The sequence below is a fragment of the Pecten maximus genome, chromosome 9, assembly GCF_902652985.1.
Source record: "Pecten maximus chromosome 9, xPecMax1.1, whole genome shotgun sequence".
NCBI classification, from domain to species: domain Eukaryota; kingdom Metazoa; phylum Mollusca; class Bivalvia; order Pectinida; family Pectinidae; genus Pecten; species Pecten maximus.
The window spans coordinates 23,838,231-23,855,194 of record NC_047023.1 but is presented as its reverse complement, the minus strand read 5'-3'; the positions used below and the strand labels follow the sequence as shown (position 1 = coordinate 23,855,194).

Here is a 16,964-nt window from a genome sequence, read left to right as displayed (position 1 = left end):
GGACGGGTTTAACGCACCAAGTAAGAATATCTAATGGTCGAAGGGGAATAACCTCCAGTTATTCACTCTTTAGTCTTTATATAAATCACAATATGTATTATATTATTATAACCTACACATAATATATTACTAAAATCCGTATATAGCATAAAGTATGCTAATATGTGCTCACCCGTGCCTGTACCTGTGTTTTGTACAGATGATAAATGATATGAAAACGTCCGAACGAAATAATAGCAGAAGGAAAGAAGATTGGTTTTGTCTATATATACAGTGAAACCTGTCTAATCCGACACCTGACTTTTCCGACATCCTGTCACATCCGACACTGTACCGTATTCCCGTGAAATTCCGCTCTTTCTCAGTGTATAAAAACACTGATATTTCCGGTCACTGTCAGTTCCGAATTCCGACACATATTTCTATAACAACAACCTATCTTTGTTAGTTAAATGTACCTGGTAAATCCGACATATATCGGAACGGAATTCAATGGAGATTAAAAATTGCGTGAGTTTGTCCCACCGCATGTGTACACAACCGTTCCGCTCGAGGTGACGATCGAGCAGTGCAGCGGGGGTACAAAGGGGGGATTATTGTACTGTATACACATATAAGTTTACCTGTTACGTACTGAGTAATTATCAGAAAATACAGAATCATAATTTGGCAGTGTTTGAATTTATGTAGTGAGTAAATGTCAGAAAATACAGAATGATATTTTGGTAGTGTTTGATTTGCTATGGTTGTGAACGGACGTTAAAAATTAAGCATGGCCTCTTCACCAACATGTAAAAAAAGACTTTTAACGGATACAAGTAGTCCGTCACCTAAGCGACATCGGACAGATTTAACTTTGGAAAAAAAGGTGCAATTAATTGCCGATTCCGAGAAGCTTCCTAAACTTTCTCAAAAGGAACTCAGCTTGAAATATGGTATCGGCCGTGCAACTGTCTCCGACATATTAAAACGGAGAGAACAGTACAACAGTCAATTTAAAGAAAACTGTGAGTCGAAGAAAAAAAGATTTCCAAGTTCATCAAAATACGGGGAATTAAATGAAGCAGTGTTCAAGTGGTTCTCTCAAGCTAGAGCAAAAAACATACCTCTGAGTGGTCTGATCGTTCATGAGAAAGCGCTACAGTTTTCAAAAGAATTAAATTTAGAGGAATTTAAGGCATCTAATGGATGGTTGGAGAGCTGGAAAAACCGTTATTCTATTGGTTATTTCAAAGTCTGTGGTGAAAGTGCCGATGTGGATATAGAGTCAGTAAATGATTACAAGCGCAGAGTACCGAGTATTGTAGCTGGTTACCACAATAAAGACATCTTTAACTGTGATGAAACCGGACTTTTTTTTAGAGCTTTACCGGACAAAACGTTAGCAGAGAAAAGAAAAGAATGTAAAGGCGGAAAACTAGCAAAAGAAAGATTAACTGTGATGATGTGTTGCAGTAGCGTAGGAGAAAAACTGAAACCGTTGGTAATTGGGAAAGCACGAAAACCGCGATGTTTTGGCAACATAAATGTTGACAAGCTACCGGTATTGTGGCGTTCCAATAAAAAATCTTGGATGACATCGGAAACTTTTAAGGACTGGATTGGAAGAATCAACAGCGATATGAAAAAACAACGACGACACATACTGGTATTTTTGGACAATGCCACTTCACATTCCCATGACCTAACTTTTAGCAATGTTACCCTGAGGTACCTTCCAGCCAATACCACATCTAAACTCCAGCCGCTGGATCTTGGCATCATACGTGCATTTAAAGCTAGGTACAGGAAAAACATGATGCAACATTTGGTTATGAACATCGAGAAGTGTAAACACGCCTCTGAACTAACAAAAGCAGTATAATGAATGCACAAATGAATATATATGAGGAGTTATTTTTCTGCGAAATGGAAGTATCTCGAAGCATTTCTTAAGTGTCACAACATTGGGCCACCGTATTGGACACGGCGATGGACAGAGTCATCGAAACTTAACAGCCACACACTTAAAAAGTACCAACTACAAATATTATATCCCGGAAGTGTGTTCTGAGACGACGGAGGAAACTTTTTGACACGATCATAATACACACACGATTACAGCATATAAACAACCATACACGTACCTCCCATGTATCTAGGATAAAAATAGACACCGGAGTCTCAACCGCTACGGAATACCTTGACGTGCTGTCGGCACGTGAGGAAACAATGTGACTAAAACAAAACAAAATCCCCTACAAAAATAAACAAAGCACTGAAATCCCTGTAGTGCTTAACTTCCAAATATAAGGAAGCTTTTTTATGAGATACAGCAGTATATAAAGATATGATAATAGAATTGTAGATAAATATGGATGGTTACTTTCCATGCTATTTCAAACAGCAATTAACAGCAATTGTTTAGTCACTATCATCTTCCGTTTCATATGAAGCTTGATATCTAATATTAAAATTACCATTCAATGAGTAAGATTTCTTACAGTTGTTGATGCTATGAACGAGGTGAGATACAAGTCTATATACACAGACCATCAAGTACAAAAATAGTTAAACACTAGCAACAACTGACTAACACGTTGGGCACTCATCTTCAGCTTTATGACTATGAGATTAACGTATCCTCAAAGTGTCAACACTCAATCTGTAGATACACTCTCCAGACAGTGGTATCAGAGGAGCTAAAGCCGTGGCATTACAGGTAATTGCAAGTATCTAGTCGCGGTGGGTGACTTCAGAGGACGACGATACACCAGGGTATGTCAAAATCACTCCCCACCCCCACCCCCACCCCCGATTTGGAAAGCTATAATTCTCTTTAGCACGGACCAAAGACCAGGCAGGATTATAGCATCGCCCAGGAGCTTAAGTCAGCTGTAACGAACACGCCTGGTTTGTACCAATGTATCACAGGGCATTGTAGTTATAATTTCAATCTTTTTTTTTTACAAACCAACATTCCCTTCTCAAAGCATCCATCTTTCACTCTTCCACTCTACCTGTCAGAACTTTAACTGCATGCTGATATGCAAGGGTCAACTGGCACAGGGCCAAAAACACTTAAAGTAGTCCCATGGGAATGATACCAATACGTTCTACAAACCACTATCAAATACCCAAATGGAGGACAGTTTTCATCCTACGTTAGCAGTACCGACACGAGATCGGGCCAAGTTCCTTATATTCAGAAAATTCCTTAAATCAAAATTTTCCATAGAAAATCAGTATAGGGTTAAAGGGGAAATCTCAGTTAAGGAACCTTCCTTTAATTCTGTAATGCTTTCCTAAGGGAACTATTACATTAAGGAACTGAACGGTCTCCTGACAAGACATCCTTTACGCTTGTCACGACTCTGATGCTGGAGGAGGTCACTTGGCCACTCTTTATACAAAATGAAAATACTTTTGGCTAAAAAGTGTACCAACACCTTTATGATTACGTGACCCTTTGTGATCAAGGTCAAGTAGCAAAGCGGGACACAAATAGGTGATGGACACCTCTAGATGAGATTCTCATAAATAGCATCCCCATCAAAACTGATATCTTAAACTCCGACGTAGTCATGAATGACACGTGTAAAACATCGATGGGGTGTGACAATTGTTTGACGATTAGGTAGGACTAATAACTACATTACAGTACACAGTCCCAGGAGGAGGGATAAGTTGTCAGTTTACATGATCACTGATGTTCCTGGCATGTTAACCTGCATACTGCTTCGTACATCTTTCTTATGCCTGACATTACATTTCGCTATCTCAATGTTTTGTCGTGGTGTTAATCTAGTAATCAGGGATGCAATAAGTAATAAATTCAATATAAAATGTGAAAACAAAGAGTTTTACACGAAGTCACTAAGAGCATATTTATACTAAGACCAGACGTTCCTAAAGGGTAATTATTGTCTGTTTATAACCATCTATAAATATAAATCTAGAGAGGTTATTTACTAATCAGAAATGTCCGGGACAGATAAGGAACCGCTATACCTTGACATAATGATTGTTTAAAAGCGATAAGGTGTCGACTTGATATTCCGGCCGACCAACATACATGTAGTTATGGCGGGCCATAACAAGTTATGGATGTTTGTTGGATGTATTACCATCATTTGCCATTTGTCGCTGTGTCGGCACTTATTCGAGCGTACGGTAGACCATGTTCTGCAAGAGGTGAGGATGTGGGTCATCTTAATTATAAACATCTTTGGACTGTCTTGCCCAATATATATTTACCACAGCAATGCCTGTTGATTCCCGTATATTTTATTTTGGTTTGGTTAAGGTTTATTTGGTTTAACGTCATATTAACAGACATGGTCATTTCAGGACGTGCCTGGTTTTGGGAGTAGGGGAAAGTCGGGGTACCGAAGAAAAACCATCGACCTTAGCACCAGGCAACTGTCCCACGTGGGTTTCGAGCTTGCCACCCAGAGTGCTCGTACGGGTATATACAATTCTGAAGCATTAAATGGATATCCTTTCAGGTCCTCAGGTGTAATCCGAGCCACCCTGGACTTACCGTGAGCGTGGTAAAAGATGGGCACGTGCTGCTCTCTAAAGGATATGGAGTGAGAGACAAAACTACCCAGGAGCCGGTAACCAACACAACACTGTTCGCCTTGGGCTCCGTCAGTAAAGCTTTCGCTGCAACCCTTCTACTGAAGCAGATAGCCAAACACAAGTTAGCCTTATAAGATATCCGAACCAATTTTAATGTCTGGGGGTATTTCTTAATTATGTGATGAGTAATAATCTAGTATAACTTTCATTGGCTGTCATTTTAAAAGTTGGTCTTCTTTAGCATAGTTATTGACACCGCTGGACCATATTTATACAGCAGTCGTACTAATTTTGACGCCCACAACTTATCGCGCACTACAAAATATTGACCCATTAGCGCAATTAAGTATTGGCTTACTTACATTATAATCCGTATGAATACTTTGTAGAAAGGACAATAAGCGCAATCATAATTAAGCGAATTGCCTCCAAACGCAAGAAAGAGATTTCTGCTAAAATATATACGTTAACAGTATATACTCATAAAAGCATACCTTTGTGGATAAAGATTGAGAGCTATTATCAAAGTCACACCATTTGTAAATTAGTAAAAGTTTTAAGCGATATTCCGACATATCAATGTATTATAATTGTGTTTAAGAAACAATATTTGATTATCATTTACATTTGTTGTTTCAGCCTTACCATTTTTTCTAACGTGGCCGACATTTTAGGAAATGGTTTCCAGTTTTCTACAAGCCTTCGAACAGAATATGCGGCGATCAGGGACCTTTTGTCTCACACCATGGGGTTTCCAAGTCACAACATGATTCATCTCGACCCGACATTAACACTTCAAACATTACCCAGGTTTGCATTCCATCAATCGTTATACATGTATCATACTATTTATATCAATATGCACAGTTGTCAACATCCTGATCTCATTCGGAGATACTCCATATCTTGTATGTTGTATGAATGCAGATGTATTTCATGCTTGTTGTTATACATATATTTGAATGACGGGTGTCGTCGTGGAAGCACGAGACGTTTACTCTGCCGGAGCAATTGGTCTCATTATATTTGTACTTGAAGAGTTTACATGCTAATCTAGCTTCTTGTTTATAATTTGTCATCATTTTTTGATTTTGAGCTAGGATTTTTGCTTCGTTTTTATGTCGGTATTCTTCACTGCTTTTGTGTTAAAATAATAATTTATCAATGCTCAACAGATACTTTAAAAATTATTATTATACAATTAATATATCGGCAGGTATGTCAAGAAATTGTGCTTATGATTTTAGAACTCGTTCCAGTGATGTTAATCATTTGTTATGTATAACTGATTAAGAGAAGTGGTTATTGTGTATATGATTCAAAATGGTAGAAAATCCCAACAGAAAGGGTAATATACGATCTTTAACATTAATACTTTTTAGAAAAAGCTTTCACTTTTTCACTTACAGACGCATGAAATATTTGAAGGCGAACTACCCTTTCCAAAGTGTATACGAATATAACAATCTTATGTATGGATTGGTCACTGCTATATCAGAAAAACTCGGAAGGAAATCATGGGAGAAACTTGTCCAGAACAGCTTATATACACGTCTAGGAATGACATCCTCTTCATTCCTTTCAACCGTTGACGTCAACGTGTCAAAGGTCGCGCAAGGATATGTCACCGTCCAAGACACAGGACATAGCCACGCTGTTCCTTTTGATTTACTCAGGCAAGCATATAAACAAACAATGACTTGTTTTGTACTACTTGTTCATCAATTCTATTTCTAATATATGCCCAATAAGAGCTGTGTATACTTTGTAATTTGGAATAAATCGTCGGCGCAGTTGAACATACTCTAGCACATGATAAAAGATTGGCATGAATATTTAAAAAAAAGAGAGAGAGAATAATCATATTCATATAGGGTTTTACAAAACATATAGCGCACATTGAAAAAAAATACTAAGTTCCCACTACCTTTATTTCTGGTTCAGAGCTTGGAGTAATATGGTGGGTGCAATAGGTGTTATGAGTAATGCAGAAGACATGACGAAATGGATGATGTTTCATCTCAATGGTGGAAGAAGAATCTCGGGGGAGCAGGTTGTGGACAGTGAGGTGCTATCCCCTATGTATTATCCCCGGAATCCCATCCGACATTCCTCTATTGCCAAGTACTTCAGCAGACCCAAAGTGCCAGTCACGACAACCGAGTACAGTTACGCATTTGGATGGAGGAATGGCTACTACCGAGGTAATGCTAGCGGTTCCGGTCAAATTCTTACAATGAAAACATAAAATGATGTCACAGTGTAATAATGTTTTGAGTGAGCAAATTTGAAAGCATTAGCCTGCTTTTGATAGGTCCTTTATGCATTCGAAGCTTTGAAGATATCTTTAAAAAAAAAGTCTTTAGAGCAATATTATTTAGTTGAACAAATAAAATTAATTAGCCTGGAATGACCTGTCTTTCCCCATGGTGTATCAGTAAAATACAGTATTGTTAACGTAAAAAAATGCTGCGCATTACTAGTTATGTAGCTTTTAGACGTAAAATGGCCTAATATCACCTGTATGGATTTCATGCATTAATATAAAAAAAAAAAAAAACAGACAGGTGATAGGAGACCAAATTTCCTGCCTAAAACCTAGATAATGAATTTGTCATACTGCAAACCGTACTTCAAATGAAATCTTCTTATTTAACAACCCAATTAATAAAATAACGCCTGTACTTTTGCAGAATCTTACATCTATAGAGCTTTGCTTGCGAATCTCTATTACATAAAGGTGACTTTATATTACCCATGAAGGATCAGAATATAGAAAATAAGAAGAGTGAGATTGTCCAATCACAAACCCGCTATATTGCGACTTTATTATAATAAAGATGTATCCATTATCACATTAATTTGATCTTGACAGGATACCCAATCCTCCGCCACACCGGAACCATTTCCGGGTTCTCATCTCTTCTTACACTCTTCCCCGATTCCGACATTGGAATATTTACATCCATGACCGGTTCCGATCCCTCATTACATTCTAAGAACGCTGCTTCACAACTACCTTGCTGACATCGCGTTAGGAGAAACCCCCTGGTTAAACGAAACGACAGTATGTACTTTCCCAGAACCATGGATGAAGAAAGACGTCACATTGTCTTCTGTAATTAGAAACGAACCTCCCATTCCATCGTGATATCAACCAGTATGTCGGCTCCTATCACAACGATCTGTACGGAACGATTACCCTGCATGTGTCTTCACCTCACCATCATCTAGTGATGCAATATGGCATCGCCCGCTGGTATCTCTATCCCAAACATTCCGCCGACAACTTCAGCGGGAAAGGCAATGGGCTGGCAGCCGTCGTGTATGATCTAGATTCCATTGTTTTCCACACTGTAACGCATGGCCTCATCCATAGCATGGTTATCCCCAGCTTCGAATCATCTGATCCACCAGTGTTCATCAAGAAATCTTCTCAGACAACTTCACACCACGGAACGTCTTTTGGTTAAGCTGTAATCTTTCAAACATGTCGTATATTGTTCTCCTTTTTAAACAAATATATGACAATGGGCAACCATTATTTTAACGTATTAATTGTCATTTTGTATGCATGTATCTAACATTTATATATGATTAAAGGATCAGTTTAAATATAAGTACGTGTGTTTTATGATACACCGGGAAACTCTTAATGACATTAAATGTGTTTTACACCAACACAGTTGTAGCTTATATGCTTTCATGACATACTTCTGATAACCTATGTTACAAACAGTCCATGTGTATTTTTAAGGGTTTAATCTTGCTTTTGTCGGTTTCATGTTGGAAGGCAAAGTATAATGTTGGCAGATACATTGCAATAGTAAAGTGTTGATATTGTTTAAACCATGTAAACAGTCCTAGTTATGCTCCTTTGCCACACTTTCCGATACAATACACCTATATAACCATTACTAGAATTATACACATAAATACAAATCTAGGGTTTCAAGTAAGTTGATGTGTTTTGGAGAAATTTGAAACTTCAGTTATTTCATCAGTAAAAAGGAAAAGTAAAAAAAGAAAAACGTGTTGCGATGAAGTCATTATTTCTATTGTAAATCATTTCTGGGGGGAGTAGTTTAGGAGGGGGCGTGGCCGCTTTTTCCATCCCATTCTTAACCAATGACCAGTGATTTGGGAGGCCCTGATATTTACAACTGATCATTTTCCGGAGATCATAGGTCAAACTCAAAGGATTAAAGTTCACTATTGACCCTTCTTCCTCAAGACTTTTATTGTGTTCGATTACTATATAAGTTGATAATAATTCTGTTTTTGTCTAAATGTGTCTCCTTTTAGAGATGTGAGATATGAATATTGCGACAGCTGATGCACGTGGACGTCACAAGATGTTCATGTTTTAATCACGTAGATTACTTGGTTCGAAACAACACACAATTTCGAGTGTTATTGCCAAAAGTTTACAATCTTTGTAAATTTTTCATAAAAAATAGTATAATTTAGTCAATACAGTAGTTTGTTTTCATTTGTTCAATATCTTGCCCAATATCTTGCCCAAACGTAAATACCCGAGGAATAGAACAAACTTTACACATCGAATCCCTTGAGGTACCTAACGGGTTATTACTAAATATACATTATGTACATCTAAGGACAAGTACAAAGGAAAATAGCAATGACATGTGTTTTTATTAATATTAAAATCATTCATGTTTAATTTGGAAGTTAGGGAATCTCACTGTCATGACGTAATGACGAGTAAGACATCTGATACAAACAAATGGCAGCCACATGGTGTTCGAAATTACAAATAGTACAAAACAAATATGGTGTGAAGTCGTATCTTCCCAATATTTACTGTCTCATATGTCATAACTTCTATGGTTCATAAAGGAGAATAGAAGCCGTTTTGTTTCCAAGGTAATTGTTTGTTTGGCACTCATACAAACCGTAATACTTATTAGACTGAAACTTCAATGTTACAGTAAGTACCTCCCACATACCATCTAATAAATGCCTAAAATTGGTTATATCGTAAAGGAAAGGGGGATTGTTTACCATTTCTTCCACCTTGCCTACGACGTGCGTCACAAATGGTACACCGTTAAATAACCAGGTACTAGAGATATAAGGTCTCGTGTCAATTAAACAATGCAAACGTATTCGGTCTGTAATGATTGCTGGTAAGCGATTTTCTGTTTCATTGAACCTCATTGGATGCCAGTCTGTTTCTGTAAGTGATCTCTTCGAGATTTGCAGCACAATATCAGGCGAATCTGAAAGAGAATATTAATTATATACACTTGAAATATAGAGATTTGATCTGATGCCAGGCAGAGGAAGAGGGGAGAGGAAGAGAGACGAATAATAACATGTATATCTTTCATATTTAATAATTTAAAAATTTCTTTCATTGTGACAAATACGGAAAATGTAATAACGATACAGTAAGGAGGGGTTAAAAAGAAGACGTGTATTATATACCAGTCCTTACCGGCAGTTGTTTTAGATTGATGAAAAGCATGAAATACGTATTTATACTCTTACCACGAATATTGGTTTATGAAATCAACTTATCAATGCAATGTTATTATACTTTGTACGTCAATGGAGACATGTACGTAAACAATAAGGAAGTGTCGTAGATTACTAATAAAAGTTCTTATGAAAGCTTATATGTGCATCATGAAATGAATTAGCATGGTCGGTCTAGATACATCCTCCTATAAATAGCTTACAGTTGATTGTTAGATTCATTTCCTTCCGTAACGTGCTATCCTCATATTTGAGGAACTTCATTTCACAGTAGTATCGCCAAGGGCAATGTCTTGAAATATTTCTTATGTGCAGTTTTGGTCCAAAAAGGCCGATTTCTAAAAAGTCAAATAAGAATGAATAATTAGTAACCGGGAATGCTAACGTTTTTATGTATAGCTAGGTAATGAGTATGGTCGTGAAGCAAACCAGTTTGGATATTGGCAATTATGTGGATCAGCATATGTAACAGACTGGCACAATTGCGTTCGTATAAAAACAGTCAAATTAAGTCATCACAATTGCAGGCTCTGATTGGAATATTGGGGAGCGGGTGATGATAGTGGACACCAGTCACTAGTCTGTTTAATGATATACATTTGTATGTCCTTTCCTAGTAGAATTTAAACTTATTAGACGACTAAATTGTCTTTTAAAAAGCATTCTTGACAATTTTCCTGACAATACGTCATTCTGAATTGGAGACGTCACACAATTTTATATGACTCCCTTAAGAATACAAACACATTTGTTTAGATAATAAATTAAAAGGAGAATCACTTTCTCGACCTATTAGTATTGTATTTCTTAAACATTTTTGAGTATTCTGCAATTTTGATTAAGCAAGGTTAAAACTTGTATATGTGTGTGTGTTATCAATATGCTACAACAACCAAAAGGGCCACGTTACCTACCTATCGGTGTTATGTGATTGAAGTAGGCAAACCAAGAGATAGTTGGTGCTGGATTTCCAGTTACGTTACACCATAGGCTTACGTTTGTGGTTTCATTGACCTCCATCAAGGGTCCACTGAAGCTGCCATTAACTACTCTGATCGCCGGAGGTTCTTGATGAAAATAGAAAAACCAAATCATTTATCATTCTTTGTATTTCAGTTATGGGTAAATAAAGTAAAATTTGTATATAACGAATAGCATGGAACAACAAATCGTTTTATTCGAAATTGCTGATAGGATATTCAATAAATTAACACAAACTAGAATGTTACCATTCTCTTGAAAGGTATTACAGATATCTACTGAAAGCATTTGTCTGTTCAAGAGATGGACCTATTACAAGTATTATAGATATCTGTACCAAATACGTATGTCTGTAAATGACATAGACCTATTACAAGTATTATAGATATCTGTACCAAATACTTGTGTCAGTAAATGACATAGACCTATTACAAGTATTATAGATATCTGTACTCAATAATTGTGTCTGTAAATGAGATCGACCTATTATAAGTATCATAGATAAATGAGACCGACCTATTACAAGTATTATAGATATTTGCACCCAATACTTGTGTCTGTAAATGAGACCTACCTATTACAAGTATTATAGTTATATGTACCCAATACTTGTGTCTATAAATGAGACCTACCTGATACTACGAGTTTGTATTCCACCAATATTTCCCCTGTATCTAATTGACACACGTACATGTTACTGTCCGCATGTTCTGTATCCGACAATGCCATCAACTGTTCATCATCGTCATCTCTAAACGTAAATCGCTTGTCAGTAACTATAATGTCTTCTTCATATTTAAGCGTTTCTGTTCCTCGGATCCAGGAAGTCTAAAAGGATATCAGCAAACTTGCATTTATTGTTTTAATTTGTTCAGTGTGAAAAACATACTAGTACATTCAAAACCGAAACTAGTAGTTACATGTATCCTAAGAGATCCCAAGAGATCCTACGAAATATTTTGTCTCTTTATAGAGTTTGTCTATTTGTGCATGGTAAATAAATAGCTGTTCTATGTCAAGACCTGGTCAATATTTACTGGTTCTATACATTATGTTATAAGATAAGTCAATACTGAATTAAATCAGCACTCTAAGCTAATGGAACAGTTCATTATCATAGTATTTTGTATTAAAAATGTATATACATAAATAACAAAAGTATTTTATCAATAACTATGCATTCACGGGAGTACCGTACTTTGACAAAAACTTGGTTACATTACACTGAACAACAACTTCCATCCTACACACCATCAACATGTTCATTTTTACATAAATATATATAAAGATACCTGTTCCCCACACAAACATAACTATTTTGTTTGTTGTTTATATACTAAACTCTTATGTAACTGTTTCATTTTCCATGTCTGTATATGATCATTTGAACTTAAATTGTGTCTTAATAAAGGTGAGGATAGCCTCGAAAATTCGATATTTACTCGTTTGTACTGTCGCTATTACTACATGACCACATACTTATGACTACATGATCTATTTTTAGCAATACGCATCGACGAAATGATCATACATACCCTCTCCCATGCACCAGGACACCGGAAGATGGCTGTATCACCGGTCCTCACATCTACAACAAGAGTCAACATCAATACACGGCCAGAAAACCACATAATTACGTACATACATATTATTCATGACTATACAATACATACGCATGATATTTTGATTTGACGTTTCTTCAACATAGAAACACTACAAATGTTTTATGAAATATCATTTTCAAATTATATTATGATACGGATATACATACATTGGTCCTTGTAGGATACACAATAGGGCAGCATCGCCATCAGTATGATAACAGATGTCATTGTACATTGCATAACGTTGGTGAACTGAAACAGAAAAGAATTCCGGACAACTAGTATCAAGCATGCGAAGGTCCTTCTTAAAATGTCAATAATTAAACAAATATAAACACACGTTTGTTAAGAATTCGCTGGTGTCAGATTAAAACGCGTCACATTAGCTAGGCACGAAATGTCTTATAAATTCTACAGTACCACAAATAATTCTACTTACTCTTTATAATGTATCAAATCCTTGGTGGGAAGCTTCAATTGAAGTTAATGGTTTCACATCAGTTTGGAAATACCAGTCCTCTCTGTGTAATTATGTGCAGTACTTACATGACATCCGGGTGTTACAGGGACGATCGGCCGAGTGATATACACATCCAGTACTTACCACTAGATACTATGTTTATAAGGATTTGTTCACTCTGTGTCAACATAGGTCCTACTATTCTTTGTAGTTATATACATATCTAAATTACAAGACAACGGAAGAGGTTCTTATACTAATTGTATAGAGCAGAAAAAAGGAGGTTTCTTTAAAATAATACATATGTGTGTACGTATGTACGGATGGATGGATGGATGGATGGATGGGTGGGTGGATAGATGGATGGATGGATGGATGGATGGATGGATGGGTGGGTGGGTGGGTGGGTGGGTGGATGGATGGATGGATGGATGGATGGATATGCACGTGTATGTGCACGTGCAGCACGGACCATTCGTCCAGACACCAGTCACCACCGTCTCCCTACTTAACCCCCACTTAATCCTTGGACGGTGATCCACGGAAATGTCGAGAACATCGCCCAGTCCCTGCCTTATTGCCAGTATCTTCCTGGTTAGTATTTCATATGAGAAATACTGTAATTTTAATCTTAATCATCCATTCTATTGGACTACTTAAATTCATGGTCAGTATATAGGTCACCATAGGCCAAAGGTTAAATAGATTTGTCTCACCAATTCAGTAAATAGCTATAATACCGATATGGATTTATTTGTTTTTACCAAACAAAGTCAATGTACAAGTTATAAATGGTCGCATGTCAAACCGGTAAAATGTTTAATTCTTCCATTTAAGCTGACAGCTTTAAACTGAACGGTTTGTTTGAGAATAGATAGATATTAAATCACATTGCTTTAGGATGTAAATAATATTACATAAAATTGATATGAAACATATCTTTTGTATCAGTCCTATTTTCTCCTCTTACTGATATGTCTGCTCAAAAGCATTCAAATTACATAGATTATTTGATGACAGCATACTGGTACAATCTTCCAGTTTACAGTACTCTTTCTGAACCTTTATACATTTGTATGTTGTTTTAGATCGCCATGTTTAAACGAAACATTGGATGTCAGGAGGGAGTTGCGAATATATAGGTTTATAAGTAAATATCATGGACGATATTAATAAAGATGCATACAATGTATATATTTTAATGTAATCTGATTCCTGATGAAATCTAGCTCATTCCAACTGTCGGAAAATGTCAACCGGATAGAAATGTTCTAAAGAGCTGTATACCCGGCAATTGTTGCCTCCATTATCGGTTGATGGATAATTCTAGGCTATATCTTACGATCGTCTCATTTGGGATGATCCCCATCAGTAAATAAAACCGTAGTCAATATGTATGGTGTATATTGACATGCACTTAGCAGCAGTTTTACAACAAGCCTTAAATTCCCTTGCGCCTCGATCGAAGATGCTATGTCAATAGTGACATCTCGGTGGAACACCATAATAACGATAAGGGTTACTTGTAATTGTTTGATTTCTGTTTGTGCACATAACATAATTGTGTCCATTATCCACAACACAATATACTAGAAATTCAATAGAAATGGGTTTATCGCCTGTGCCCTCTTCACCGAAAGGATGTCATCATGGGAGCCATGGTCTCCATATGCTATATGTTGCTGGTTGGTTGGTTGGTTGATTGTTCACACAACACCTGAGGTTATATGTGGATACATCTATTGTACTTATTTTGTGTGGTGATCTATAACTAATAAATTTAATGTGATATATGGATTGAACTTGAACTATAACCCCTCATGATAACGTCATCTATCAAGTTACAAACTCATGTGATAAAATATACGGAATTGGCTAATTATGAGAATGTGTTATGTAAAAATGGCTATACCTTCAGCAGAAATGGAAAACATGGTGCAAACTTGATACATAATCTGCACAGATTTACCAATTGATTTGGAAAGCCGTTGCAGAAGTAAAATAGGTGCGACTGACTGAGTGACTATGACCACGACCACGACGACCAAGCGTAACGACGAACAAAGTGATACCTAAGTATCCGTCATGCTTCACAGGCTACGCAAAAATAAAATACTTTTCTGAGCAATGCAAGAAGAACACCTGCAAGAGTCCAAGATTTGAATACATCTGGCTTAATTATGCAATTTCTGTCAAATAAGAAATTTAAAAGATGGCACAATCTGAAAAGGAAACAATAAATAAATACCTTCCAAAAAAAGATAAGCAAAGTACCCAGTATTGTACGGTTGAAAATATCTTTTATTTTAAACAGAAATTAACCATCACTAGGCTCAAATTAAGTTGTAAAAATCATCCAACTACATAGTACCTATACTAGATAAAAAGGTTTATTAGGTTACGGACGCAACAAATATTGAGAAATCTTATAGAAAGCGACATTTACTTTTATCATTTACATCCTTTGGTGCAAAATCAGGCCTGCAAATTGTATTACATCTGACGCTAAATGAATAACCATTCTGACGACAACTTTCGAAAAATGGCATGCTCTCGATGATTACGCAGTATAAGCCATTGTATGAATTCTGCACACAAATTTGACTGACTGTGTTTGGACGCTGATGTTATTTTTCTGAGTGCGGCAACCCCTGCATTGACTTTGATGAGCATTTGGACGATGATGTTTTTTTGTCTGAGGGCGGAAGACACATTTCATGTTGGTCTTCCAACCCTTATCATTGTTTGCAATTTTGTGCTTCTCTCGATGCTTAAATCATAATGACAAGTTACTTGATATGGATGCCGCAGATATACCATCAATTACCACCGAAAGAAATTTGCGCCTGACAGAGAAGGAAATAGGAGTACGAAAGTAAAAGCCGCGCCCTTTTCTTTTCCTATCCGACTTGAAAATCAAAACATAAATGTTAATTTCTTTAGTTTTAGCATAAAGAAATTTATAATCTACAAGCAATATTTACGTGGAATTGAGTAAAATCAATACAATTTCTTTGAATGAAAGGATGTATACGACCCGCATATTTTAACAAAACCAGGATGGCTGAATAGGGCCACCGCTACTACATCTACTCTGATTCTGACTTCATCCCAAACACGACTAGAACTGTCAGCAGGATTGCTAACTAATACCCCGGCTACTCAATCAACTCTGAATCTGACTTCATCACAAACACAACTAAAATTATAACCATGATGGCTGACTAATAACCCGGCTACTCAATTCTCTCTGATTACTATGCTGCCCTTATGCTTGTTACCGATGATAAAAAAATCAATGCAGAAAGGTGCACAACATCAATGCGTGCCGTTTCGAGACAAAAATGGATAAAAAAAACTGTAGGAAGAGTTGTCTGGGCAGGATTCTATCTACAATCATATAAAGGGGCATATCTTTCATGTGTTGATAAAATATATAGGATGAGTTGTCCAAACAAAATCCTGCACACAAAGAGACGTTGCGGAGGTATAATGAATACCTTTGATGATTGACGTTGTATATGATAAGTCAATATTGCACCTTAATAGATACAATAACAGTTATCCCGTGAAGCATTGGCTAAAAAGGCTTGTTCATGCCAGTTATGTGTATTAGTTTATTCATAATAGGAAAAACAATTATCTCGTTATTCCTTAAATTTACATAAGGACGAATGATATTTACATTTAGTGCGATTTCAATAAACATCAGCAACCCATTTCTGTTAATTGAACTGGTTCTATAATATCAAAAACCATTAACAACGTACCATTCCCGTGAGAGGAAAAACAGATAAAAGGTTTAATAGAATAATTATAAGTGTGTAATGAAATCGTTATTTTCCCTAATTACT

At 36.5% G+C, this 16,964-nt stretch overlaps 3 protein-coding genes across 3 annotated transcripts; 2 read left to right on the top strand and 1 right to left on the bottom strand.

Moving 5' to 3' along the window:
• The first annotated feature begins 772 nt into the window (after positions 1–772).
• Positions 773–1,864, top strand: LOC117333937 (tigger transposable element-derived protein 6-like). Its single transcript, XM_033893355.1, has one exon. The coding sequence runs from the start codon at positions 773–775 to the stop codon at positions 1,862–1,864; it is 1,092 nt and encodes a 363-aa protein (XP_033749246.1).
• A 2,174-nt stretch (positions 1,865–4,038) lies between these two features.
• On the top strand, positions 4,039–8,183 carry LOC117335071 (gigasin-6-like). Its single transcript, XM_033894992.1, is given in 8 exon segments — positions 4,039–4,173; positions 4,488–4,684; positions 5,203–5,373; positions 5,973–6,239; positions 6,508–6,767; positions 7,439–7,551; positions 7,553–7,660; positions 7,662–8,183. Coding segments are annotated over 8 exon segments (1,602 nt in total). The 5' UTR covers positions 4,039–4,062; the 3' UTR covers positions 8,037–8,183.
• A 1,017-nt stretch (positions 8,184–9,200) lies between these two features.
• Positions 9,201–13,320, bottom strand: LOC117335070 (neurotrimin-like). Its single transcript, XM_033894991.1, has 7 exons — positions 13,090–13,320; positions 12,818–12,902; positions 12,582–12,634; positions 11,679–11,874; positions 10,980–11,132; positions 10,269–10,403; positions 9,201–9,806 (listed from the first exon to the last, which is right to left on the bottom strand). Exons 2-7 carry the CDS (start codon positions 12,888–12,890, stop codon positions 9,409–9,411), a joined length of 1,008 nt encoding a protein of 335 aa, XP_033750882.1. The 5' UTR covers positions 12,891–12,902; positions 13,090–13,320; the 3' UTR covers positions 9,201–9,408.
• Between the last annotated feature and the right edge of the window lie 3,644 nt (positions 13,321–16,964).

Excerpts from the sequence above, each read along its gene's own strand:
- LOC117333937 (XM_033893355.1), top strand. The coding sequence starts at position 773 with ATGGCCTCTTCACCAACATGTAAAAAAAGACTTTTAACGGATACAAGT.
- LOC117335070 (XM_033894991.1), bottom strand. The coding sequence starts at position 12,890 with ATGCAATGTACAATGACATCTGTTATCATACTGATGGCGATGCTGCCC. Across the intron at positions 10,404-10,979 it reads CAATCACATAACACCGATAG|AAATCGGCCTTTTTGGACCA; the intron begins GTAGGTAACGTG and ends TTGACTTTTTAG. Across the intron at positions 9,807-10,268 it reads AATGAATCTAACAATCAACT|ATTCGCCTGATATTGTGCTG; the intron begins GTAAGCTATTTA and ends ATTCTCTTTCAG.